This window comes from Leucopleurus acutus (genome assembly GCF_964270905.1).
Source record: "Leucopleurus acutus genome assembly, chromosome: 20".
Classification (NCBI taxonomy): domain Eukaryota; kingdom Metazoa; phylum Chordata; class Mammalia; order Artiodactyla; family Delphinidae; genus Leucopleurus; species Leucopleurus acutus.
In genome coordinates this window covers 56,050,468-56,077,558 of record NC_139162.1, presented here as the reverse complement: position 1 = coordinate 56,077,558, position 27,091 = coordinate 56,050,468, and the positions used below count along the sequence as shown (strand labels likewise).

The 27,091-nt window shown below is 60.7% G+C and overlaps 4 protein-coding genes across 4 annotated transcripts; 3 read left to right on the top strand and 1 right to left on the bottom strand.

Annotated features, from left to right (window-relative positions):
* Positions 1–422: 422 nt before the first annotated feature.
* IL11 (interleukin 11) lies at positions 423–3,754 on the top strand (the record flags this gene model as incomplete). Its single annotated transcript, XM_082861869.1, has 5 exons — positions 423–444; positions 1,897–2,069; positions 2,239–2,325; positions 2,438–2,599; positions 3,584–3,754. 5 exons carry the CDS (start codon positions 423–425, stop codon positions 3,752–3,754), a joined length of 615 nt encoding a protein of 204 aa, XP_082717995.1.
* Positions 3,755–5,622: 1,868 nt separating this feature from the next.
* On the top strand, positions 5,623–8,563 carry GARIN5B (golgi associated RAB2 interactor family member 5B; the record flags this gene model as incomplete). Its single annotated transcript, XM_082861946.1, is given in 6 exon segments — positions 5,623–5,772; positions 5,958–6,068; positions 6,070–6,113; positions 6,190–6,428; positions 6,847–7,635; positions 7,638–8,563. Coding segments are annotated over 6 exon segments (2,259 nt in total).
* A 2,911-nt stretch (positions 8,564–11,474) lies between these two features.
* COX6B2 (cytochrome c oxidase subunit 6B2) lies at positions 11,475–12,262 on the top strand (the record flags this gene model as incomplete). The annotated part of the gene is given in 4 exon segments (XM_082863358.1): positions 11,475–11,501; positions 11,505–11,586; positions 11,999–12,099; positions 12,212–12,262. Coding segments are annotated over 4 exon segments (261 nt in total).
* A 5,748-nt stretch (positions 12,263–18,010) lies between these two features.
* On the bottom strand, positions 18,011–24,805 carry KMT5C (lysine methyltransferase 5C; the record flags this gene model as incomplete). Its single annotated transcript, XM_082862729.1, has 9 exons — positions 24,775–24,805; positions 22,898–23,032; positions 22,564–22,729; positions 22,088–22,197; positions 21,094–21,257; positions 20,915–20,934; positions 19,073–19,209; positions 18,805–18,965; positions 18,011–18,510 (listed from the first exon to the last, which is right to left on the bottom strand). Exons 2-9 carry the CDS (start codon positions 23,005–23,007, stop codon positions 18,011–18,013), a joined length of 1,368 nt encoding a protein of 455 aa, XP_082718855.1. The 5' UTR covers positions 23,008–23,032; positions 24,775–24,805.
* Between the last annotated feature and the right edge of the window lie 2,286 nt (positions 24,806–27,091).

The window sequence follows — 27,091 nt, the reverse complement described above, 5'->3', positions numbered from 1 at the left end:
CCTCTGTCCCATGTCCCCATATCTCTGTGTGTCTCTACCTCCTTGCCTGGGTCTCGGCCTCTCCATCTCTCTCTGTCCCTGGGAGTCTCTCTCCGTCTCACCTCCAACCCCCCAGGCCTGCGTCTTGTGGTCCCGTTGCCACCTCTACCCCGTCCGCATCACCCCCTGCCTCTCCATCTCTCTGCCTGTCCTGGTCCAGCCGGACCCCCACCCTGCAGCCAGGCCCCAGCTCTTGAGCTGCGCGTGTCTGCCCCGGCGGCGGCGGCGGCCGGCCGAGGAGGTGGAGGGAGGGGACGCCAATGACCTCACCAGCCCCTCTCCGACCACCCCCCCTTTCCCTTTTCAACTTTTCCAACTTTTCCTTCCGTGCCCTCCTCCGAGCGCGGCGGCGTGAGCCCTGCGAGGCAGCCGGCTCCGTCGGAATGGAAAAGGCAGGCAGGGAGGGTGAGTCAGGATGTGTCAGGCCGCCCTCCCCTGCCGCCTGCCCCCCGCCCGCCCGCCCCGGCCCCCTATATAACCCCCCAGGCGCACACACTCCCTCACTGCCGCGGCCCTCGCTGCTCACACGCACATGCCTCCCCTCCCCAGGCCGAGGCCCAGCTGACCCCCAGGGCTCCCACGGCAGCGGACAGGGAAGGGTTAAAGGCCCCCAGCCCCCTGCCCCCTGCCCTGGGGAACCCCTGCCCTGTGGGGACATGAACAGTAAGTTGGTTCAAGCTCCTGGAGGGGGGACAGGGAGGAAGGAGGGAGGGACCGTCGGCGGGAAGGGTGGGGAGCAGACAGACAGCGGAATCGGACCGAGAGACGGAGGAGAGCGAGGGAGCAATGGGGAGGCGGAGACGGAGCGAGCGGGAAGGAGATTCAGAGAAAGCAGGAGGCCTAGAGAAGGGACGGGCAGAGCGAGACATGAAAGGACGGATCAGAGACGCGGAGACACCGGCAGGGCAGCGCGAGGCAGAGAGAAATGGAGACTCACAGACAGAGACAGACGAAGGCCAGGGGGTGATCCCAAAGGGCCCGGGACCCCCAGGGAGTCAGCGGGGACCGAGAGACGCAGACTCCCAGGGACCTCAACAGAGAGGCTCCGGGAGGGAAACTGAGGCAGAGAGGCCAAGGAGGTGAGAGCAAGCCCAGAACACCGACCCCAGCTACGGGGAGGAAAGACAGAGGGAGACACAGGGGTGCAGACAGAAACAGGAGAGCCAGACGGATGCGGACGGACGGGCGGACAGACCGCGGCCTGGGAGGGCCCAGGGGGCGGGCTGGGGGTGTGCTGCGGGAGCGGGGCGGCCCGGGGGTCGCTGATTGGCTGGCGGGCGGGGTGGGCGGGGCCGCTGGGGGATGGGCGGCCGCGGAGGGAGCGGGCCGGAGCCCCCGCGCTGAGCACCGCCGGGTCCCTCTCTCCCCGCCGTGAGCCCGGCGCGCCCGCGCCTCTGCCTCTCTCCGCCCAGGTGTGCTGTGGGGTATCCCCGGCGCTGCGGCCCGGCCTTCCGCGGTCCACTCTGGTGGGGCCTACGCGGGGGTCTCCCGGGGAGGGGTCAAGGCCCCCGGACCTCTGTCCAGGTCTCCTTCCCCTGCTCTCAGTCCGGTTTGGGCTCCTGAGCCTCGGGAGGGGGCAGGTTCTGGCCTGTGTCTCCCCCCTCCTGCCCCGCCCCGGGGCCCAGATTCCGGCGTCCGGGGGCGGACGGGAGACGCCCGGCCCGTCTACCCGCCCCGGGGCGCGTCTGCTCCGACGGGCGGGGCGACCAGAGCCAGAGAGGGAGAGGGAAACCCGCCCAGGCCCTGCGACGTGCCCTGGGCGCTCCGCCCTGGGACTCAGGACCCCCTTCCCAGCCCCTCCTCCCTCAGACCCCCCGGTCGGACCTGAGCCTCCTTTCTGTCCTCTCCCTCCCTCAGGTGTTTGCTGCCTGGTCCTGGTCGCGCTGAGCCTGTGGCCAGGTAGAGCTGCTGCCCCGGGGCCACCTCCTGGCCCCCCACGGGCCTCCCCAGACCCTCGGGCTGAGCTGGACAGCGCCGTCCTCCTGACCCGCTCTCTCCTGGCGGACACTCGGCAGCTGGCCGCACAGCTGGTAGGAGAGCCTGGAGGGGATGGGCTGGGGCCAAGACCGAGAACGGGGAGGGCGTCTGGGCTACCACGGTGGCAGAGACGGGGGAGAAAGGAGTCCGGGGCTCGTGGTGGGGGATGAAGCGACCCCCGGAGCTGGGCAGGGTCCCTCTCACGGCTTCTTTCCCCCCAAGAGAGACAAATTCCCAGCTGACGGAGACCACAACCTGGATTCCCTCCCCACCTTGGCCATGAGTGCGGGGGCGCTGGGAGCCCTGCAGGTAAGGGCAGGGGTGGGAGTTGGGCGGTGAAGGGGGTGCAGGGGGTTAGGGGCTGGAGTGGGCAGGTGCCAGGTGCTCCTTGACGCCACCCCCCACCCCGCCCGTCCCCCAGCTCCCGGGAGTGCTGACACGGCTGCGGGCAGACCTGTTCTCCTACCTGAGGCATGTGCAGTGGCTGCGCCGGGCAGGAGGCCCTTCCCTGCGGACCCTGGAGCCCGATCTAGGCGCCCTGCAGGCCCGGTTGGACCGGCTGCTGCGCCGGCTGCAGCTCCTGGTACGATCACCTGGCTCTGAGATCCAGGACCCCAGACCTCAGGCCTACTCCGAGACCCTCACCCTGTGTCCCTGAGACCCCAGACTCCAAAATCCTGCCTGGAAACTCTAAACTCTCACCCTGAGACTCGGAAACCCCATGGTCTTGTGACTCCAAGACTCCCATCCTGAAGCCCTAAGGTTTGAGAATCCAAACCCTCACCCCAAGACCTGGAGACCCCGGTCCCAAAACAGGAGGAATCCAGACCCCAAGCCCAGGATATTCTGAGCCTCCAGAGCCTGAGACCCACCCATATCCTGGCCCCGAGATCCTGACACATCAAGACCCCAGACCCTCAGATGATGCACCGTGACTTAAAGCCAGACTGCAGACCCTGGCTCTGCAAACCTCAGATCTCAAGGACTTGGACCCTGAGATCTCAGACTAGAAGACCCCAGACCCTGAGCCCTGGGTCCCCAAGAGCTCAGATCTAGGTTGTGAGCCCTTAAGACCCCAAGACCCTGACTTTTAAAACCCCAGACTCAAGACCCTGAGATTGTAAGACTTCAGACCCCGGTTCCTGGTCCTGGTGACCCCAAAGACCCTGGAACTCAAATTCCAACTCTCAGCTCTGAGACCCCAGACTTGAGACCCCACCTCTCACACATGAGTCCCTGAGCTTGATCCTACAATGAGACCCCACATCTAAGACCTCGGCCCCAGGATCCTGGCCCTGCTGCTACAGACCTCACCTCCAGCCCTCTGAACTTGGCCCTAGAACCCCAGCCTTAAGACCCCCACCTTTTGGCCCCAGCCTCAATTTTCTGAACCCAACGTCCTGAAGAACTCCCAACCCAGACACCCCACCTCACAGGCCAGAGACACAGTGGAAATAAGCAAGCTGGACCTCCCCAACCCTGATTCAGTACAGGCTCCAAATTCCCGCTTCCCCGGACCCTAACTGCACCCCTGGCCTGACGTTAACCCTCTGTCCTCTCCTGACAGATGTCCCGCCTGGCCCTGCCCCAGGCGCCCCCAGACCCACCGGCACCCGCCCTGGCTCCCCCGGCCTCACCCTGGGGAGGCGTCCGGGCGGCCCATGCCATCCTTGGGGGGCTGCACCTGACGCTCGACTGGGCTGTGCGGGGCTTGCTACTGCTGAAGACTCGGCTGTGACCCGCCACCGAGAGCCACCAGCGCCCTTCAAAGCCAGACCTTATTTATTTATTTATTTCGGGACTGGGGGCGTGGCAGCCAGAGGACTCCGCCCTCACCATTGTCTCCCTCTAGTTAGAGACGATCCCTCCAGGAGACCTGGGCAGGGGGGCATCTGTGCCTTATTTATACTTATTTATTTAAGGGGGTGGGTGGGAGGCAGGTGGACTCGGGGGTCCCTGAGGAGGAGGGAACTGGGGTCCCGGATTCTTGGATCTCTAAGAAGTCTTGCCACAGTGTCTCCCTGACCCCCACCCCTCTCGGCTTGGGCAGGAGCATATATTATTTATTAAACAATTACTTTCTGTGTTGGGGTGGGGAGGGAGGGGAAAAGGAGGCCTGGGTTTTTGTTCAAAAATGTGAGAACCTTTGTGAGATAGAGAAGAGGGAATTAAATTTGTCATACACATCCACTTAGAGGTGATTTCTCTGGGGGCCAGGGGCTGGATGCTGGGGTCCTTGGGGGGCCCTCCGTGGACAGGGAAGTAGAGGAACCATCAGTCCCCCAGAGACTGTGAGTTCTTAGTCTCACAGTCAATAAATAAATATTTAATGGATAGTTACAGAAGGTTACCCTGTGACCAACAGTACTAGTACAGGACAAGGCTGCAGGCTCAAGGTTGTTCATTACGGCAGTGTTTACAACAGCAAATTGGAGACAACCTAGATGTCCAACAGTAGGCGATGGTCATATACATGACAGTGCATCCATGTGATGGAGTACACCAGCCATGAAGAGGGATGCTACAGAGCCTGCTTTAGGCATAGAAGAAGCAGGCCACAAGGCTACAAACCACTGTGTGATCCCCATTTTGTATAGATACGTATAATCCATGGATTATTTAAAAATCCTAGAAGGAAATACACCAAAGTGTTGACTATGGCCACCTCAGGGTACAAGGTGGGGGTGGGATTGTGGGTGACTTTTGTTATTTGTGCTTCTCTATATTTTCCAGAATTTTTACAATGACCATGTATTTTGCATGACACATGAAAAAATAATAACCACTATATTTAGAATGACAGAACATCAGCACCCCCCGCCCTGAAAGCCCTCAGAAGGCGACAGGAATGGCCATTCACTGTGCGCCTGCTCTGCGCCATGCCTTAAGTGTGGGGTTTTACTTACAAGATCCCGTGCATCCTCCAGTACCCCCCAATTTTACAGATGAGGGAAGCTGAGGCTCCTCAGGGATGCCTGTCGTTTAAGGCCACACAGCTAGGGAGAGGCAGAATATGATTTTGCCAAAGGTCTGGCTTATTCCAAACCTCATGTCCCTTTCTTTATAACCAATGTACAGCAACTGTTGCCACGGACACAAACAAGTTAGATACAGGGAAACTGAGGCTCCTGGGGGTATAGACCTTACCCAGGGTGTAGAGATGGGTCAGTGGCAAGTTGGGACTGTAATTCAGGCCTCCCCTATTAAGAGTCAGAAACCCTTTTGTTTAATTATTCACTTACCACATCCCAGACGGCCCCTCCCAGGGCCCCGGGTCGTCCTTAGTTTGGGTCTGGAGCAGGGGCTTCTGATTCACCCACCCCAGCCCTCAAGACTCCAGGACAGGTTCCTGGAGGGGAAGGGAGCTGAAGGCCCCTGGAGACTTCCCAGGAAGAGCTGCAGCTGTGTCCGATGAGGTCACAAGCTCCTCCACCACCGAAGGCTCCTCCCCCAGGCCAGGGCTGAGCACCCCTGCAGGGCCATGTCCAAGCCCTGGGGAAGCTCCACCCTCTGGAACCGCTGAAGCCCGAGGGGCTGGGGCCGGTGGGCTGGGGGGCTGGCACCCTGCCTCCGTGTCCCGGGTGACCGACACTTTCTGCAGCCATCATGAACCGGCTCTGGAACATCAGGCGTTGGGAGCCACTCCAGGGCCCCCTGAAGTGGGTCCCCACCCTGGGCGAGCTGCAGAAGACCCTCCAGAAGGGCGAGTACTTGCCCCTCCGCCCGCTGCCCATGTTCGAGAGTAACTTTGTCCAGGTCCCTGGCTCCCTGTGCCCTGGGGGCAGAGAGGGGCAGGAGGGAAGGGAGACCCCCTGGGCTGGGGGATTTAGGCCCAGGAGGGCACAAGGCAGCTGGGGGGCTGGGGAGTGGAGCTCTGTGTGGAGGTGCCAGAGGAGCATAAGAGAAAGGAGTGGTCCCAGCCCCTCTCCCTGGATCCCCAGGTGACCAGTCGAGGGGCCCCAGTGTATGTGCACCACAGAACCAACCGAGTGACCATGGGCGTGGCCGCCTCCCTGCCAGGCCTGGTGTTGCCAGACATCCTGCTGATGGCCTAGCCCCCCCGCGGGCAGGGAGCGCTCCAGCCTCGTCCTCACCAGGTGCCACCATCCCCCCATCCCCTGCCACCTCGCCCCCATCTCCTGCTCTTCCGCTTCCATCTCCTGCCTCTGCTAGGATGATCCCGCTGGACCTGGCCCACCTCTACGTCCACGACCTGTCTGCCTGGCACCTGAAGCTGCGTCTGGTCACGGGCCGCCGCTATTACCTGGAGCTGGACGCCCCTGACAATGAGGTCAGCTTCCTGTTTGACTGCTGGATCCGCCTCAACAACCTGCTCCGGCAGCCCGCCACCTCCTGGGCCCCCAGGACCCTCCACACGCCCCCCATGGACCCGGGCCACGTGGCATCTCCAGGTGGGCCCTGACCCCACAGACCCCTGGGGGCAGCTATGGTTCTAGATTCGAGAGGGTGCCAAGACCAAAAGCCAGAAGTACAGGAGCCCCAGGAATGGAGCTGGGGCCAGGACCCCTGGCTCTGAAGGAGGAGGAGGCCTGCACTCCAGAGTCTGAGGGAGGAGGGACCAGGGGCTGAATACCTGGGTCTGAGGGGGGAGGGGCTGGGGGCCTGGACCCCTGGGTCTGAGTGGGGAGGGGCTGGGGGCCTGGACCCCTGGGTCTGAGGGGGGAGAGAACAGGGGCTGGATACCTGGGTCTGAGGGGGGAGGGGCTGGGGCCTGGGTCTGAGCATCTCCACTGGCCTTGACCATCCTTCCCCTCCCCTCCATCTACCTACAGGGGTGCTTTGATTCTGAGGGGGCCACATGCCTGGCAGGTTTACTTGAAACCCCTTCACTCTGTATCTCAGAGGACAGCCCTGAAATGCCCTTGCTGGGCTCCTGTGATCACTTGCATATGTACCCGTGGCAACAGGACATGGACGACCTGATGGAACCGGAGGCCAGCACCTTGTCCACGTCCTCCCTCTGCCCAGCCGCCTACCCTCCTGACTTCCACAGGTGCAACGAACAGGCCAGGCCTCTGGACTCCGTGCAGAGACTGTGGCCGCCGCCCTCCCAGAAGCCCCCAGCCATCCCTGCTGCCTCTTGTAAGGCTCCATTCATCCTTGACCAGTCCCAGAAGTCCTTGGCTGCACCTGTTCCATCCCGGAAAGCGCCAGCTTTTCCTGCTGCTCCCCAGGAGGCCCCAGCCACACCTGCCCCATCTCAGAAGGCCACACATGTATTGGCTGCTCCCCAGGAGGCCCCAGCCACGCCTGCCCCATCTCAGAAGGCCACACATGTATTGGCTGCTCCCCAGGAGGCCCCAGCCACACCTGCCCCATCTCAGAAGGCCACACATGTATTGGCTGCTCCCCAGGAGGCCCCAGCCACGCCTGCCCCATCTCAGAAGGCCGCGTATACACTTGCTGTTCCCCCGAAGGCTGTATCCCCCCCTGCTCCAAACAGGAAATCTGTGTTCCTACCTACCCTGTCCCATAAGGCTCTGACCTTACCTACCCAATACCAAATGACATTGGACCCTGCCACCACTGGCGTGTTGCCTGCGGAAAGTCACGGAGGAGATGTGCTTGAGAAAAGCAAGCCTGAAGGGAAGCCAGAGCCGTGGTGTTGATGGGCACCCAGGAAACAAACATAGTAGAGGTGAGGACTCAGAAAACATCCCTGGAGCTGCCTTTCACCACCACCGAGAAGGAGGAAGTCCTGGTCAGCAGAGCCCAGGATGTCACCGCGGATGGCTTGAAGGGCAAGGGCAAGTTGAAGGACAAAGTCCGCAGGATGAAGGAGGAGATCTCTCTGGACATGCTGGGCTTCAAATCCAAGGAGGTGGGGCAGCAGCAGAAGTGGATCAAGACCCAGGAGCTGGCCAACGAGGAAGCCTCACAGGGGCAGACCGGGCCCTTCTCAGTGGAAGGGCTCACCCGTGCCAAGCTGATGATCACTGCCAGTTCCAAGGATCCCTCCTTGAGATCAGCTCTGTTCAATCTGCCCTCCTGGCTCTCAACCCAGCAGGGGTCTGCCATGCCAACTATGGACACGGTACCCCTCAGCACCACCAAGGTGTCCTTGCTGGAGGAGATGCCGGTGGTGGTCAGGGAGCAGCCACAGTTGGGGGCCTGGGCGACGGGGAACACGCATCCATGGGCGGAGGTGGAGGAGGTGCCCCGGGACCCAAAGGGGCCTTCCAAAGCGTCCCCCTTCCCCAAGCATGCCACCAGCAGCCCCAAGATGAATGCTGCCTCCCTGACTCCCATCTCTCTGCCCTCAGCGAGGTGGGAGGACGTAACGGAGTCTCCTACCTCTCTCACCCCTGTCTCAAAGATGGAGGCCAGGGTCTCCCAACAGCCCAGGAGAGTATCTCAAGAGCCCAAAAGGGTGCCGGACCAGTGCCCCATGGCCACAGTGAGGTCGTCTTTGGAGATTCTCTTGCCCACTCTCTTGGAAATTGAGAGTATGAAGGACATGGCCTCCAAGGTGGAGAAGATAGAGGAAGTGGGCATCTTTGCTCCTTCGCCCAGGTATTTGGGGTGACAGCTAACGTGTATTGTCAACTCTGTTATCCACGAGGTAGAGAGGATCATTCCTTCTTTTTCCACTTTCCTTTGTGCTCTCAGTGTATAGTGAGTGTCAACTACGTGCCAGGCATCATTCTATGCACTATGGACATGGCATTGAGCAATTTGGGGAGGGGGTGCTCCTGGCATCTTTTGGGTAGAGTCCAGGGACGATGCTCAACATCCCACAATGTACGCGATGGTGCCCCACAGCAAAGTATGATCCTCCACAAAATATCAGTAGTGCTGAAGCTGGGAACTCTGACAATAAAATCCACAGTAATTATATTGTACATTATTAGCTGATAGGGCTCCGGGCAAACAGCAGGGTAGGGAGGGCTACGAGTGGGGGTAGGCAGCTTCCAGTATTGGATTGGGTGGTCCGGGAGGGCCTCAGTGAGCTAGTGTCATTTGTGTAAAGATCTGAAGGAGGGGAGTGAGGAAGCCATGTGGACATCTGGGGAAATTCGTTCCCTTCAGAAGGAACAACCACTGCAAAGTCCCTGAGGCAGGAATGTGTACGATGTGCTGGACCAAGAGGGAGCTCCAGGACAGCCCAGAGTAGGAATTGTGGTCACAGGAGTCACGAGGGTGGCACCATCATGTGGGGCCATCTTAAGTACTTTGAGTTTGATGCTGAGCAAACTGGAGGTTTTGAGCAGAACGGCTGGAGTTGCTGTATGTTAGAAAGGACTCTCTCTGGCTGAAGTGTGGAGAAGGTAGAGGAGGAAGGGTGGATGCCGGGAGAAGAGTGGGGAGGCAGTTGCAATGACGCAGGAACAAGATGATGGTGGCTTGGACAAGAGGGGAAGGAATGGAGGTATTGAGAAGTGGTGGGGTTCCAGAGATACTTTGATGGTTGAGCCAACGGATCAGCTCGTGGATTGGGCATGTTGACATGGCATTGAGGTTTGGGATCTGAGCCACTGGGAAGATGCAGCAGTCAAGGAGGCTGTGAGTGGAGTAGATGTCAGGGACAAGATCAGGAACTCCATTTTGGACATCTTGATTCTGAGATGTCAGGTGAGGATGCGGGGTACGCAGCTGGACACATGAGTCTGGAATGATTTGGGGAATCATCAGCAAATGGATGGTTGCTGCAAGCTATGAGACTGGAGGTCACCAGCGAGTGACTGCAGGTGGAGACAGAGGCCAAGGTGTTTAGGGAAAGGGGAACCATAGTCAGAGAGTGAACACTGAACAGCATCCTGAACACCAGGTGAAGAAAATGAGGAGCATCGTGAGGGCAGCCGTGTCAGATACCACGAGCAGGTGAAGGAAGACAGGACGAGAGAGGACCTCTGGATGTAACAGCAAGGAGGTGACCTGGTGGGGACGAAGACCTGAGTGGGGCAGGCTTAAGGGAGCACAGGAAGTGGATCACCATGCTGCAACTCTTGAAAACATGTGGCTGAGCGAAAGGAGCTAGACACAAAAGGCCACACAGTGTACGATTTTCGTTTGCAAGAAATGTCCAGAAGAGGCAAATCCGAAGAGACAGGAAGCAGATTGGTGGCTGCCAGAAGCTGCAAGGGATGGGAGGAACGGGAAGTGACTGCTTAATGGATTTGGGGTTTCCTTTTGGGGTGATGAATATGTCTTGGGAGCTAGGTAGTGGTGGTGCTTCCACATTATGAATGTAATTTATGCCACTGAATTGTACACTTTAAAATTGTTACAATGGTAAATTTCATGGGATGTGTATTTTCCCACTACTTGTATACATACATATGTATGTAAAGAGGGGAATCGGAGAGAAGGAGTAGACCAGCTCTTTCCAAGTGATCTGCTGGAAGGGGAGGAGGGACCTGAAGAGGAAGCTGGTACAGGATGTGGGACAAAAGAGGGCTTCTTAAGAGGAAAGAGATATTAGTGCGTTTGGATGTTGGGGCAAAGGATCCAGAGTCAGACTTGATATTAAGGAGGCAGGAGGGAGAGAAACCTAGGAGGGACACTGGTGGAAACGTGGATTCCAGCTCAGGCTTGGCGGGCCCTGGAGCAGGACCACGCCCCCTGCCCCCCATCAGCATGTATTTATTGAGCAGTTACTACTCTCTCCCTGCCGATCCCGCAAAGCCCTCTCTGGCTTTCTCTCTGCAGCATGCACGGTTCCCAGCGGCCTCAATAGCGGGATGCGGGGGACTCAACCTCAGTCGCCGAAGTGTCCAGAGGAGCCCAGCGGGGCCAGGTAGCCCCTGAACCCTGCAGATCAGCCTTATACCTGGCGCTGGCGTCCAGGAGCCCGGACCCCACCCTGTCTCTTTCCTCTTCCTCACAGGCCCCTAGGTGTTGTGCACCTCTACTGTAAGAATCAGGGTCCTGAAAAGGCCGGGCGGGGATGCTCCTTCTCCGGTAGAGACCAGAGCTATCTATATCTTTGTATATTGGGGGGGGCGGGGGGCGGGTCGAGGGAGAGCCCGCGTGGTGGCCCAGTTTCGCAGAGATTAAAAGCATGAGCCTGAGACTCGGCAAGAGCAGCGCCCGGGTGCCTGTGTGTGAGCGCCTGCCCCAAGTGGGGGTGTCGGGCCGGAGGTGGGAGTCGCGGCGGGGGAGGCGGGTCCACACCGACCCCGCCCCGCGTCCCAACGCAACGGCGCAACGGCGTCCATTGGCTGGGGCTCCGGGGGTCCCAGCCAATCCGACCGGGAGGGTCGTGTTTTTCCTGGGCTGGGACCCTCGAGACTCAGAAGCGAGGGTGTCCCCGGACGGAGCCACAAGCACAACTGAGCCAGTGACCTGCTGACATCAGCCTGGTGAGGGCAGGACGGGTGGGAACGGGGGCTGGGTTTCGTGGTGGGGGTCAGGAGCTGAGTGCGGGTCGGAGCGAGGGGCGCCCCCTAGGCCCCACAGAACCCCATCCCTCCCCGCAGGAGACGCCGCCTTCGTGGATGTTGGGTATTGATTGCCCAAAGCCCTGAAAGGGGAGATGGCCAACGGCACCCTTCGACCCGCGCTTCCCCAAGCAGAACCAGACCCGTAACTGTTACCAGAACTTGCTGGGTAAAACCTCGCGGGCCAAGTTAGGGGGAGCGGGTGAGAGAAGGTGGGAGGCAGGAAGGGGCGCGCCCCACCTGAGGACGAGGAGAGGGTCCTGGACTCGCCGCGGGGGCGGAGACCGTTGGGGTGGGAGGTGGAGTGGACCACGGTCTGAAGGGGCGGGACCTACCTGGGAGGGGAGGGGCCTTGTATGATAGGGAGGGACCGATCAGTGGAAGGTCGGGGCCTATTCTGGAGGCGTGCGATCAAGTCACGGAAGGGTGGGGTGACGGAATAGACGAGGCCTTGCGGGGAGGAGGCGGGTCTGCAGCTGGACCTTTCTGAAGGGCGCGGCCTTGGCGTGGAGGGGGCGGGGCGTGCTTGCGACCCCGCCCACCTGCCCGCTCCTTCCCCCCCCCCCCGCCCCACTCGGCAGACTACCATCCCTGCGTCAAGAGGATGAGGCGCCGCGGGAAAAGCACACAGCCCCGCGAGTATTACTTCCGCGTGTTCCACGCGCTGTGCCCCATGAGCTGGGTGAGCGGACAGAGGGGCAGCGCACAGACGGGCCGGGCGAGGGTGGATGGGCCGGCTGAGTTGAGCAAGCGCCCGCTCCCCACCTTCCTCCATCCTACCCCCCCCACCCCAGGTGCAGCGCTGGACCGAGATCAAGGACGGGACTTTCGCTGGCAAAATCTAACGGCCCGAGGGCGGCTTCTCCGAGGGATGAGTATCAGTGTCATCACCCCCAATTCTCTCATCTTCCGGGCCCCACCACCCCAAACCCCGCCCCATCTTTAAGCTACAAATAAAGCTATGTTATTGCTGATATTTCTTCTTAATGTCTGGTCAGTGAGGTGCGCACGGGGGCGTCGGGAGATCCTCCCTGTCTGTGCCCTGCAGCCAACACTACTGGTTCTAATCATGGGAGGGGTGAGGGAGGACTGGGCTCCATCAGGGCTGGTATGGAGGGAGGACAGTCAGGGTAGGAGCAAGCTGAGCCCCCCGCTCCCACCCCCTTCCCACCTTCCCCCCTCCAGCAGGCAGCAGTCTCTTCTCAGCAGGGTCTCCCTTGGCTCTTTGAGTCCCAACACTTGCCCACCAGGACAGTTCCAGGGTCCTCCTGCCTCAGTCCTCACACCTACCTGTCACCCAAGTCCTCCCTCCACCTCCGCCTTCAGGATCCTCTTCCCCTCCTGGACCACCTCCCCAGCTGGCTCCTGGACTTCCTGCCCCACCCCTTCCATCCCATCTCAAGTTCCACCCAGCGCTGACCCCTTCACTCCCTCCCCTGCTCCCCACCCTTCCCGGCTTGCCACCACTCCCTCACTCCCCTGTCCCCTTTGACTCCACATCCCTCCCAGTACATCCCCAATCCCATCACATGAGCCCCTCCCAACAGGGTGCTCTGTGCTGGTCCCCTAGGTCTTTGGAGCGCCCTGTCCACAGCCAGGAGCAGCCTTTTCTCCTCTGATCAAACACACGTCACTTCAGTCTCTCCTGCCAGCCCGTTCCTGACTGCGAGCTCCTCCAGGACGCTCAGAGCTCCAGGATAAATTCTTCTTCGCTCCCGCCCCACTCGGGCTCTGGGCCTGCCCTCAGCCAAGCTCAGGGACCACAATGCTGAGATTCATCCTGATTCCAGATGCCCCTCAAAATGTCACCTCTCCAACCACCTCCCTCCCCCCCTCCCCCCCACCCCGAGCCAGGCTGAGGAATGACCCTTGACAGAGCTCAGAGCCTGGGGCTTCTAGCCTGACCTAGATGGGCATGAGTCCTGGGCATCAGGGTGGCGGTGGATTTGACTTTCTGCCTGAAGCTGTCAGTCTCCTGGGGCAGCCTGGACCCCCAGACTCTGCCTGAAGTGATCTCATGAGGTCTCCATTCAACCCCAGGGTTCAAAGGTGGCTATTACTAATCATACGACAACTTACTGGGTGGCCCTGGACAAACCTCCTGACCTGCGTCACCTCAGTTTCCCCAGCTGTCAACAGAGATGGTGCAAAATCCCATTCTCAGGAGGGGTGGAATGATGGGGGGGCGGCTGGGTAAGTTCAGGGGAGAACTGGCTCCATCCACTCCCCTCACCCCCTCTATGCTGCCCTCATCCCCCTACCCAGGGCACACCCCAGATGTGCCATCTCCCAGGATGGCCCCACCCGAAACCTTGGCCCCGGGCCCCCTCTCTCAGACCACAACCTGAGAGGCAGAGGGGCAAATGAGGGCATGGGGTGTGGACTCAGACAGACAGGCTGGAAGCTACAGGAGGGGGTGAGTCGTTCATGTGACCTCCCCCGACCTGCAGACCTCTGGCCTGCACAGAGGTGGCGCTGCTGCAGGAAAGAAGGAAAGCCGTGATGCCACGCAGTCCAGGCAGCTCTGAGTCACCGAATGAATGGGGCTGGCGGCTGTCTGAGCACTTGGTGAGGTCATCCAGGTAGCATCCAAGCACAAGGCCTGACACCTGTGCAGCCACAGCCAGCCTCCCGACCTCACCAGAGCGCCAGTGCTGGCAGTGTGTTCTCGCCCTGTGGGCCAGCAGCCCCTCCCAGTTCCCCCTTCTTTCCCTCTGGGGCCAGGATCCCTGCCACCATCCCTTGACCACTCCTGGGACATTCTTACACTCCTGGCTTCCCTTCTGGCCACCACTGCCCTATGGATGCCTGAACCCAGGGCAGGGCCAGACCCACTTCACTTCCAGCTGGCTGGGCCAACACTCTCAGGCCCCAAACTCTGGCTCTGAACACCTCTTCCTAGGCTCCTGGGCCATCTTCGCCCACCCACATCCTGAAACCCCCAATGTCAAGCTCACTGTCCCGAAACAGCCTCCCGGGACAAAGGAAACTGACTTCCCCATCCCTCCTCACAACCTGCATCCCTGCTCTCCTCCTCCTCTCCCTGCTACCCCCTCCCAGTCCCAGCCCATCAACCGCACACTTACCCTCTTCCCCTCCCTCTGCAGCTCCTTCCTCCCAGTCTACTGAAAGGGTCAGGTGCTTCCCGGTCAAAATCACAAAACCACTCGGTGCCCTTCACCCGTTGCTCCATGAACCCTCCAGGCACTGCTCTGGCCCTCGTCTCCACCCACTCCCCCATCCCATGGAAGCCACTGCTGAAACAAGCCCTGAGTCTCCAGTGGGCACGGTCCCAGCCTCCCCTCTGGTGTCTGCCTCTTTCCCATCCCAAGGATCTCAGAGCCTGGTTGAGCTCTGAGAATGGGTTCAAGTCCTGGCCCTGAAGCTTGCCAGCCTTGTGGCCCCAGACAAACTTCCTAAGCCCTCTGCACTGTGGCCTTCTCACCTAAAATACAGTGATAACGATACCTAGACTTCACAGGGCCGTGGGGAGGGTGATGCTGTGTCACAAGCCAGGACAGTGTCCAGTGCAGCCGTCCTCAGGGTGTGTGGGTTCTCTGTCTATGTAACTAATTTGAGACACTCAGAGTCCTCATGTCGGCCTGATTCTGGTGCCCAATATCATGTTGGAGGTGGGGGTGGCTGGTCGTCAGCTGCCCTCCTGGATCAGCAACCCCAGGATGACCAACACCATCAACAGGGCCCTGGAGCTCCTGCAGGCATCTGGTCAGCCCCATGCACAGGGTAAAAGCATCAGAGAGCTCCCCCAAGGGGAGAAATGGGATCCAGGATTGGGATGTCCTGCCTGGCTCCCTGCCGTCCCAGTAACCCAAGGAGGGGAACTTAGAAAGCTTTGGGGAAGGCACTGCAGAGTGCGGGGCTTCCTGAGACTCTGGCCTGTAATTATTTCCCGTTTCTTTCAACTTCCTCCTCCTCCTCCCCCAGCCAGATTCCCCGTTTCCTTGCTCTGGCCCCCAAGTGTATGACGGGGTTCTCAGCTTGAGCCTTGACCCTTCGACCCTCCCCCTGGGGTTCCCAAGCCCCAGCTCCACCCAAACATCCCAGGGGCCGCCAGCTCACTGGACCCAACACACACTCCTCTCACTTCCCTATCGTGGTTGGGGCTCCATCTACCTGGTGGTTGAGGCAGAAACCTGGCAGCAAGGCGGGCTCTGTCCACGTACCAGCTGTGCGGCCTCAGGCAGACGTGCCTGCCCTCCGACTACCTGCAAAGGCAGGGGGGTGATCTTGGTGGCACTGCTGTGAAGGTTGATGCCAGATGCACAGAACCTGAGACCAGTGTCAGCTGTAGTTATTGTCCCGGAGGTCTTCCTTCCCTGTCATCCTGTCACTCTAGCCCAGTGGTTCCCACTGGGGGCTGGATTTGACCTCTAGGGGTACATTTGGCAATGATCACAGGTATTTCTGTCACCACTAAGGGGATGCTACTGGTAACTCGTGGGTGGAGGCCTGAGAGGCCACTCCTCGTCCTGTGACACAGGATTAGCAGCTCAAGACAGCAGCAGTGTTGAGAGTGAGAGACCCCGATCACTGGTTTCTAATCTTTGTGTTTTGGGTTCCAGACACTTTTGAGAGTTGGATGAAGGCTCTAAACCCTCTGCGCCAAGAACACGCCTGTGAATATGCAGTTACTACATTTGAAATAGGATTCCAGGAGGTTCTCGGAACCTCCAATGTCCATCCAGGCTAAGCCTCCTTACTCTGCTGTCATATTTGCCGAGAAGCCATGAATTTCTGCTTGTCTAGAGGGACAAGTTCTTTAGCGACTGTGTCAACCATCTCTCTTCATTCTCTTCGTTACCACTTGCCGACTGGGAGGCCCTCTCCCTCATTTTTAACCTGAGGGAGAAAACTAGGAGGGTTCAGTAGGATTTGCATGGAAGAAAGACACATTTTCTCATTCTGAAAGGGATGAAGCAGGCTATACATAAATAATATGAATTTTAAAGTAAAAAAAAAAAAAGTTACCTGCTTTGAACTGTCCCCACCCCCACCCCCAGGTCCACTGTGGAAGTGCCCCTTCCTGGGCCATCTCCTTGGCCCACCCAAGTCTTCCTGCAGCCTCTCCATGTGTGTTCACTCCCTCTTCTCAGCACCCCCATGTCCCTCATGCATATGGCCTGGCCTCATCAGCCTCCAGGGTAAAGTTTTCCAAGGCCGGTCGACATGGAGGAGATAAACTGGGGCCTGCAGCCCACACACGACCCTCAGACGTTCCTGGCTTGTTCTCATGAAATGGCTGTGAGGCCTCAATGAACAAAAAAAACATATCCACAAGACGCTTTGCAGCGGGTGCCTGGTACCAGGAAGCACTCACTGATTGTCAGCTGTTAGTACTTCCTTCTGTAGAATGGGGGTTGAGGTGAGAATTAAGAGACGATGGGGGGAGTTCCCTGGTGGCCTAGTAGTTAGGATTCTGGGCTTTCACTGCTGTGGCCCGGGTTGAATCCCTGGTTGGAGAACTGAGAACTGAACTGGATCAGAAGAAACAAGAAGATTCACTGTCCTGGCCTCACAGAGCCAGGCCAACCGAGATGACACACGTGAGATCTGGGAGGGGCTCTGACTTGAGACAAGGGTGATCTGGCCCCAGGTGACCCGGGACAAGTCACTCTAATTGCTGGACCTCACTAATCTCATCTGAAAAATGGGGAGACTCCCCACCTGGGTGAGAAGATGGGACTGAAAGCGTTCTTTATGAGCACAGTTTGCGCCTCTGTACTCGGCCATCCTCAGAGCCCACTGCCCTTCCACCCTTCCAAAGCTTTCAGGGCCCAAAGTCTGGGCTGCTTCCTCCCGGTCTGGTCTCCCCAACAAGGCGGAGGGTCTCACCCTCCCAACGGACATCACTTCAAAATGTAAATCAAGATGAAATGCTTCCCAGGGCACTGCTTATGACAAGGTTTTAATAAAATAAAATAGAAAGTTCAAGTGCTTCCAATCCCCCAACATACCCCATTCTGGCGTGGGGGAGGGGAGGGAGCCCCCACAGCCCAGTAGCACCAGGGATAGCACCATGAGAAAGATGAGGTCGCACCGGCCTCCCTGAGACCCACGGGGGTGGTGGGGACATGCCCCTGGCCGCCCCCTCGTCGCCCCCCACCTCAGACACAGAGCCGAGAGCACACTGACTCCCCTCTGTAGGGCAGTGTCTAGGGAACGCCAGCCCATGTCAGTTCCACCTCCTCCCGAGGCCTGGGCTTCTTTGGAGAAGCCACGGGGCGGCCCCCACCCCTTATGGCTTTGCTCCCTGGGCAGGAGAAGGCGGGTGGGGAGGGAACAGCTCCTTCAGCCCTGAGGCTGGGGCTGGGGTGGGAGGGCGGCAATGGCCAGGGCTCCCTGCTAGGATGGGGGTGGCTCAGGGGTCAGCAGTCACGAAGGGTCAGGGGTCAGATCCCCAGGGGGTGTCCAAACCAACCCGCCCCGGGGGTCAGAGCTGTGCTGGGGTTGAAAGTCAACGCCCTCCCAGAGGTCCAAGAGCTCCTTCTGGAGGTCGGTTACTGAGAACTCAGGGCAGAGGGGACCAGGAGGGACGCCCTCCTCTCCCAGCCTGGGCCTCCCTGTCCAGCCCGTCACGGCCCATCACCGTTGACATCCAGGTCAATGGAGCCATGGCTGACCACGAGCCGCAGGCGCTTGGGTGGGGAGAAGGGGGCAAAGGCAAGGGCCTGCTTGGGGATGGGGATGGGGCCTGGGGTCCCGGCGGGGACGGGAGTGGCAGTGGCAGGCGGGGCCGGGGCCACACGGCTCAGATCCACACGTACCACATAAGGCAGCCCGTAGCGCCGGGCCCAGTGCCAGTCCTGCTGGGGGGCCCAGCGGGCACGGGCGGCCGGCCCCAGAGCCACTAGGGCCTCCGCCCGCAGGCAGCAGTGGGGGCCACAGCCTCCCCATCGGTGCAGGGAGACGCGGGCAGCACGGAGAACGGGGGGCGCCGGGGCCCGCCGGGGCTGGGGGCGTCGGCGCCTCCGGGGGCGCACCCGGAGCTGGGGCTGAGGCAGCCACTGGAGCCAGAGGGGTGAGGCATCGGGGCGGGCGCCGCAGGGCGGGGGGCGCAGGGGCTGGCAGGCAGCTGTGGAGGCCCAAGGGAGGGGGAGTGGGGAGAGAAAAGGGCAGCTGTGTGAGCAGGGCCTCTTCAGAGGGGAAGAGCTCCTCCTCAGGCCAGCCGCCACCCCCCCCACCCCTGCCCGATGCTCTTCAGAGGGGGACAGATGAAGAGAGGATGTTCAGGAGTGAGGTCCTGTCTGGGGGACCAAGTGGGGGTACCAGGAGGGACAAGACGAGAGGAGGGCAGAGAAGGGGCTGGGGCTGGGGGAGCAGCTGATGAAGACAGGCCAACAGGACAGGGTCCCCGCCCCACACTCACCGCAGAACAGGTCCCGGCGCAGCGGGGGTGGGTGGGCACAGGCCCGGGGGCCATCCAGGCCCTGCTGCAGCCGCCGCTTCGTCTCCCGGAGCTCATACTTGTCCACGGGCCGGGGCGGCAGGGGCTCCTTGGGCTGTAGTCGGAAAGCTCCTTCGCCTCTCCTAAGGATGGAAGGGAAATGAGGAGGGAGGGAGGGGTGGGCCCTGAGGATGCACTTCTGGTTCCCAGGATCCCAGGGACCGTGTCCCTTCCTGCAGGCCATCCCCACCTCTCGCAGGTGTAGCATTCACAGTGCTCATTCTTTTCACCGAAGAAGCCTTCGCCGTAGAAGCATGTCACCTCGTCCCCTGGCTCGATGTCCCGGAGCACCTTCACGCAGGCTGCGTTCCCATCTGCAGGTACGAACTAGGGGCCAGGAGGCTCAGCGCCCTGTCCTGGGGGTGGCCTGGCTCCACCCCGCCTGGCTGGCACCCTGGCCTCAAGGGTCCCCCTAGGATGGGCAGCACCGGGAGCCTGGGGAAGAGCCCTGCCCAGGGCCTGCCCTCAGCATGCACTCCCTGACCCTCCCCCGTTTTGCTGGCTCCCACCCTCCCTGTAGGACATGACCTAACCAGCCTCTGGCAGTGCGCACAAGAACTGCTCCCTCCAGCACTCCTTCTCGGGCTCCTCTGACACACCCTGCCAGCCTGCACCTCAGTGGCCGAGATGTGCGCCTCTGCCTGGCTCTGCAGCCTGCCCTCCCCGAGGCCTGTGTCCACCCTGCAGCCCCAGTCCAGGATCGCCACCCCTCTCGCCTGCCTGCTCCTGACTCCAAGCTCCCCATTTGGGAGAGGCAGCACTCCCATCCATCCATCCATCTGCCTGCCCACCCATCTGTCCATCCTAGCCTGACACACACCTGGGAGTGCCCCTGGCCGCCCGCCCACCCGCCTGACGCCAGGACAACCGGCCGGCACCTCCCGAGCGGGCAGTGTTGGGCGTCCTCTTTCTCTGCCTCCCTGGGACCCCAGCTGCCCCTCATCACCTCCTACGCAGCTCTGCCCCAGGCTACCTGCCAGGGCCACCCCCGAAGCTCCCAGAGCAGCGGCACCAGGGCCTCTGAGAACCAAGCCCCCTTCACTCACCCCGTGGGAGCCTCCACGGGGCAGACCCAGCTCATGCTGACACACGAGGCGGGAGCCACTGTGCCTCCTCGCTCTCCGGTGTGGCGCCTCCCCTCTGAGATGCCCTAAAGCGGCCCCATTTGCCCTCAACACCTAGAAAAATCCTACTCCTCCTTCAACGCCTGGCTCCAGCGTCACTTCCATGCAGCCTGCGGTTCCACACCACGTGGTGGCTGACCCCCACCTCACCGAGCTTTGCTTGACTCTCCATCCTATCCAGCGTCTGTGCCCCGAAACCCACGGAACAGTGTGCAGAGTCACAGGACGCTGACACACACCCAGCCTTCACGACTGTCCCAGGAGGCAAGTTCTCCCCGTTTCCCATCCGAGAAAACAGGGCCAGGGCAGCAGAGCCAGGACTCAAACCCTCCCCACACCCCTGGGGTCCCAAGGGCGGCCAGGTGAGCCCCACACTTGGCAGGGTGCACACCCAAGGCCTTACAGGGGCCACCTCCCCACAACTCCTCTCTCTCACTGCTCTGTGCTCCACACGCTGCACAGGGTGGGGGGTGGCCTCCCGGAACCTCCTATCAGGAAGAGTCCTTGTCCTCCAGGGCAGCGCTTGCTCTGACCCCACCCCAGGAGGCCCTCCCCAGCCTCCTGCTATCACAGATGCCGTGGGTGTCTCCCTGGGAAGCCCGGGGCCCATGGCACAGGCAGGGGCACTTTGTGTCTCCCCATCACCATACTCCCGCCAAACTGGCCCAGCCCCCCGCCCAGGTTCAGAGAAGGGAGAATGCGGCCAGCAGGTGGCAGCCTGGGTTCCAGTGTGACTTTAACCAGAGCCCCTCCCTCCTCTGACAATCGCACAAGCGCCAGTGCTGCACAGCCAGGGGTGGGAAACTACTTTGTCAGACGGGGAGACCCGGGACAGTTTCTGGCTATTCGCCGAGCAGAAAGCCCCTCCCTCGTGCCCATTCCTGCGAACGGGGGTCCCCAGGTCTCACCTTGCAGTTGGGTTTGCAGTCTGGAGCCAGTTGGGGGGTCGCGGGGAGAGAAGAGAACTGGGTCAGCGAGCCAGAGAGCCGGGGCTCAACCCCTCCCCCGCTGGCTCCTCGCACCACCCCGCCCCCGGCCCCGCCCCCACTGCCCCCTCCGGCCCCCCCAGCCCCCTCCTCGTCCCCACCGTGGTTGATGAAGGCGGCCGGGCCGAGCCACAGCTGAGCGCTGCGCTTGCGGGTGGAGTACATGATACTGAAGTCATTCTCCCCGGCCCTCAGCAGCCCCTCGTCCGCCTCCCGCAGCTCTGCGATGCAGCCCACCAGCAGCTCCAACTTTTCGTTCTTTTTCCTGCCCAGAAGCCAGGTGGTGGGTCTGTGAGCACCTCCCTGACCACCAGTGCTGGGGACAGGGGCCCCTCATCCCAGGCCTCCGGCGGGAAGAATCGATGGGACGCACCAGCCACCGCGTTCCAGCTCCCAAATCTGAAATTCACCCACCGTTGCCTCTACACCTGCGCAGGCGCGGCACCCTCCACCTCCTGAAAGCCTGACCCGCATCCTCTCCCGCTCTCGGTTCCTCCAGCGTCCAGTGCCCACTGCCTCGGCCTCTCGCAGTCCAGTCCTGCCCGGAAGTCCCCACAGGCGCCCCCGCACTCTTCACTAGACCCTTTGGCTCATCCTTCGGGCCTCAGCCTAGGCCTGGCTCCCAGGAACACTCTCAAAATTCCCGGGCAGGCTCAGGACTCACTGAGCAGCTGTGGTCAGCCCTGTGCGCTCACTCAGCTACCGCCTGCCTCCCCGCTAGAATGTGAGCAGTGGGCAGGGTCCTCTTGTTCACGGTCCTGCCCCGTACCGAGCAGCGATTGCTACGCAGCAGGGGCTCCAGAGGGGATGAAAAAAAAGACAGCACAGCCCTGGGTGCAAGATCAGTCCTTTCTTGGCAGCCCCAGAGAGCCTGGGTCTCGAGGGGATCTCATCTCCCAGCAGTGCCGTGGTGGGCCAGGAGGGTCTTGGGGGACCAGACCCGGCCTCCTTTCTCTCAACACAGACATCTTCATGGCCCTGTCCCGAGTGTCCAGTCTCCTCCAGAAGGGAGGGGGTTTCCTCCCCCAGCAGCCCCCAGGGAGGGATGCCTCCTGTCAGGCCTGGGGCCCTGGGAGGCATGTTCTGCCCTCTTACCAAGCGCGGGTAGACACAATCTTGGCTCCATTTGTCTCCATGGAATAACGGGTACAGGGCAAGATGGTGAAGCCGCTTTCAGGCAGGAAGGCTCGGAGGTAGCGATAGATCTGGGGGAGGTGAGGGGTGGCAGGGTGAGGACATGGGGCAGGGTCATCCTCGGCCCTCTCTCCTGGGTTCTAGTCCTGCTCTGCCACTGACTCGCTGTGTGGTCTCAGGGAACTCACTTCCCCTCTCGGGGCCTCAGTTTCCTCATCTGTCAAATGAAGAAGTTAGACTCCATCTCAGAGGGCCCCCCAGCTCTCCTTTCCTAGGATTCTCTGAGCCTTGCCTCAGATGGTCCCAATGGCTAGGAAGTCAGGGAGTCCCGGGGAGCTGTGCTGAAGGTCTGCCCGGCAGGGTGGAGGACCCAGGACAGGCAGAGGAGACGGGGAGAACACAAGGGCCGAGGGGAGGGAAGGGAAGGGCTCCCTCACGTGGGTCTTGAGGGCAGCCTCCTGCCGCGGGCCCCGGCTCTGGAAGTAGTGGGCCATCCAGCCTCCCAGCGTCAGGGCCCGGTACGCAGCCTCCAGGTCCCGCTGCCTCAGGAAGGCCTCCAGCGCTGAGCGCAGGTGGTGCTGTCGCCGCAGGGGGGGCACGGGGCTGGGGGAGAGGGCACGCCTGGGTCCCAGGGCCTTGGCCTATTCCCTCTGGGCCTTCCCAGGCCCCACCCCCACCCCCACTCGGAGCTGAGAGGAGGATGGGGCTGAGGGGTGGCAGTGGAAGGAAGGGGTCCCGAGCCCTCGGTCGCCCTCCCCCAGGTCGCCTCACCTGACGTTCATCTTATGGGTGCGGAAGCCGAGGTAGGGGTCCAGGACGAGGCTGGTGGCGAGGTCGTCATTCTCACACAGTTCCCTGGCTGTCACTCTGTCGGGGCCCATGGTGCCCCAGGCACCATGCTGCCTCCTGCGGAGAGTGGAGAGCTCAGGGCAGGGGCAGGGGCGGTGCCCCGGGCGTGTGCCTGCTCTATGTCACTTCTAGGTTGTGTGAGACTTAGGCAAGCCCTTCAGTCTCCTCATCTATAAAGCAGGGAGAAAAGCAATACTGACTTCACAGGGCTCTCGGTGAAGATGAAATGCAACAAGTGCTTCTGACAATGGGGAGATCCCCAAAGAAATGCCAGCCACCATCGTTAGTAGCTGCGTCTCCTCCAACCACCTATGACAGCCCCGCCACGTGCACACACACTCGCAGACCCTGTGCGCACACGCAGATTCCCCAGGACCCCCATACACACCACACACACACACACACACACACACACACACGCAAACGTGCCAACTGGCTCACGGAAGGCTGATTAATTGGCAGTCTGGGATAACCCTAAAGGCTTAGTCCTGCAGGAGGTGGAAGTCAAGGGGGACCCAGCAGCTCCACCTCTGGCCCTCACCAAGGAAAAAGCCCAGGCTTCCTGCCCAACCAGAACTGCTTGTTCCTCTGCCCATCCCCACTCTCTCCTGGCCTTGGCCTCCACCCTCATCCCCAGCAGCCCTTGGGAGTCCTCAGAAGGCTCTGGGTGAAACCCCAGGCAGCCCGACTCGGAGGCGGGTGAGGGGAGGGAGAGCAGAGGAAGGATCCCAGCACCTGCTCTCTCTCCAAGGATTCCGGGGGAGGGAGGGGCACAGAGGACAAAGCGGGGGGAGGGGGGGAGAGAAAAGGAACGGTGTGGAGAGGCAGAAGAGGCCCATAAAAAAAGAGGAGAAAGACGGGCATTAGCAAAACGAAACAAAACAAGCCTCCTAACCCCGACTGCAGAGGGCCTGGTGGGCACCGACACCACGGTGCTTCAGGGAGAGCAGATGGGGGACGGCGAGGAAAGGGGAGCTGGAAAGAGATCAGGAGCTAGAGCAGCTGGGAAAGGGGGTCGAGAAGGCACGCAGGCTGGGGAAAAATAAAGAGGGGGCGCTGCGGGAAGGCGCTGGGACTGAACGGAAGCTGCAGAGGGGCAAGCGGGTAATACGGACACCACAGGGAGGGAGCTGGGGCAGGGAGAAGGGGCGGGGGTGCCTGCGGGGGAGACCGAGGGCTGCGGGAAGGCTTGGGGATCCAGGGAGGACCCCAGGAAAGCTAGCAGGGAGACCAGGGGTCCAACGAAAGTAGAGAAGGACCTGGAGGTCCAGGGAGGGTCCTGAGATGGTATAGGGGGACCTAGGGGTTCCAGAACGGGGCTTGGAGAAGCAAACAGGGACAGGGGAAAGTCCTAGGGATCCAGGGAGGAGCACAGAAGAGCCGCGAGAAGAGAGCCTGGGCTCCAGGGAAGGATCTGGGTAGACAGTGAGAATCCAGGGGAAAGGCCTGAGGTCCAGAGGGAAATTGGGGGAAGCAGACAGGAGCCTGGGGAGGCAGGGAAAGTGCAGGAGAAGGGCCTGAGACCCAGGGAGGGGAGTGTAGAGTCAGGGGGCGAGCTGAGGGTCCAGGGAAGGGCCTGGAGCGCGAGAGCGGGGCCTGGGTAAGGAAGCACAGGAAAGGGGCTGGGCGCCGAGAGCAGCCTGAGGCTCGCCGAAGGGCCAGGAGACGTGGGCGCCTGGACACGAGGAGGGGCCGGGCGGGGAGGGGGACAGTCGGGGCTGGGGACGACCGGGAGCCAAGGCGGCGCGGGGCGGGGGCCGAGAGGGGGCTCAGAAGTCGGGCCCCGCGCCGCCCCTCACCCGCTTCTCCTCCTCCTCCTCCTCCTCAGGCGCCCGCGCTGCGGCTGCCACCACCTCCCACAGCCTTCTCCAGCTCTCTTCAGACACGGTCGCCGCGCCTCCCGTCTGCCCAGCCGGGCCCGCCTCGCAACGGCCGTCACGGCCTTCCATTGGCCAAGGTCGCCGCCACTCTTCAGTCGCTCTGAAGCTTGCGCCGCTCCCGTTGGCCGGACTCCGCTCTGCCCCTCCCTGCCCGCCCCACGGTCAGCGCCCCTAAAAAACTCCGCGTCGCCCTCGCTGCTGTTGAGAGCCGCCAACTGCACCCAGTGGCTGCCGCCGCTGTCCTTCCGGCGCTGCCATGGAGACGTATCCCCGCCCACGGCCCAAAGTCGACGCCCTCATTGGCCGAAAGCGTCGTCGCTCCGGGAGAAACGCGGGTTTGGGTCGGGTTATTTGGGTCCAAGTGGAAAGAGGGCGGGTACCGCCTGCTCCAGAGCCCGTATGTGATTGGTTGGCCTTGGAGCGACTCATGCTTCCATTGGCTAAGGTCTCCGCCTGTCACCATAGAGTCGCGACCTCCCTGTTCTTTTTCTGTGGCGAAACCTTCGACCACCAGAGGGAGAAAGCAGGGGAGGACGGGAGGGGGGGTGAATGCGCGCGCACCTCCTTCCCCCCCGCCTGTCTGGGCCAGCGGTTGCCAAGGCGACAAAACTTTATTGACAACCCTGCCCGGTACAAAGGGCTTTTCGCTCTCTTCCTCACTCCTAGACCACCTTCTCTTCCCCTAAATAACCTGTTTAATTTTGAGTACCCACAATACACTTTGTGGGTGAAAGGGTCAGAAAGAAGGAGATTGATAGGTGGGGGCTTTGAAGAAAGCCCTGACTCATGGGGAGCTCCCATGGGGCACCCCCCCACGCCCACAGTTGAGATCACCCCTCTGCTCCAGTCTTAGAGGCAAACATAATTAGTAATTCATCATAATTACGCCCAGAATAATAAGCCCCACACTTGGAGCAGGCGGTCTTTGTTTTGTTGCCGGCTGTATATCCTGTGCTCTTGGAACAATGCGTGGCACGGAATAGGTGCTTCATTAATTTGTGCTGAAGGAATGAATGTATGAAGCTGGTTTCTGCAATCCTTCACTCTGTGACTTTGGAGAACTGGCTTGCCGTCTCTGGGCCTCAGGCTCGCATCTATAAAATAAGGACCACACTGGTCCCTCTTTGAGGGGTCTTCCTTAACACCCTCCTAGGTGTCCTTCACTCGTGCTTCCAGGCTCCCACCCTCTGTTCTTTCCCCAGCTGGGACTATCCCCAGCTCGGAGACACCCCCAACCCAGGTACCCCCACCCCCATAAGGATGGCTATAGCTCCGGAGAAGAGATGCAGCCTCACCCGGAGAAGGGGAGCCAGCAAGCAGAGAGGACCCTATAAAAAGCTCAGCTCGGGGCTTCCCTGGTGGCGCAGTGGTTGAGAGTCCGCCTGCCGATGCGGGGGACACGGGTTAGTGCCCCGGTCCGGGAGGATCCCACATGCCGCGGAGCGGCTGGCCCCGTGAGCCATGGCCGCTGAGCCTGCGCGTCCGGAGCCTGTGCTCCGCAACGGGAGAGGCCCGCGTTCCGAAAAAAAAAAAAAAAAAAGCTCACCTCAACTGAAACAACACTGTAAATCAACTAAATTCCAATAAAAATTAATTTAAAAAAACAACAACAACAAAAATACTCAGCTATTCGGGAAAGTCCTATCAGCAGGTCTGAATCTTAAAAGTGCAGCCCTGGGCTTCCCTGATGGCGCAGTGGTTGAGGATCCGCCTGCCAATGCAGGGGACACGTGTTCGTGCCCCGGTCCGGGAAGACGTGCCGCGGAGCAGCTAGGCCCGTGAGCTATGGCCACTGAGCCTGCGCGTCCGGAGCCTGTGCTCCGCAACGGGAGCGGCCACAACAGTGAGAGGCTAGCGTACCGAAAGAAAAAAAAAAAAAGTGCAGACCTTCCACCAGCGGGTGTACACCCTAGAGAAATTCTCAAAAATGTGAACAAAAAAATAAGCACAAGAATACTTGCGACAGTGGTGTTCGTAAGGGTGAAAAACTGGAAGCGGCTTAAATGTCCATCACATGAGGCATGAATTAAACGGATCATGGTATCTTTACACAGGGGAACACCATACTACAGTGAAAGTAGGTGAACCAGCACTCTGTATATCAACCTGGACAACTCTAAAGCATGCTGCTAGTTGCAGAAGTTTACATAGTCGAATGCACGCAGTTTTAAAACACATAAAACAGGGGTTGTGTGTGGACGCATGAAATTATACACAAACTTGCATGGGTATGATA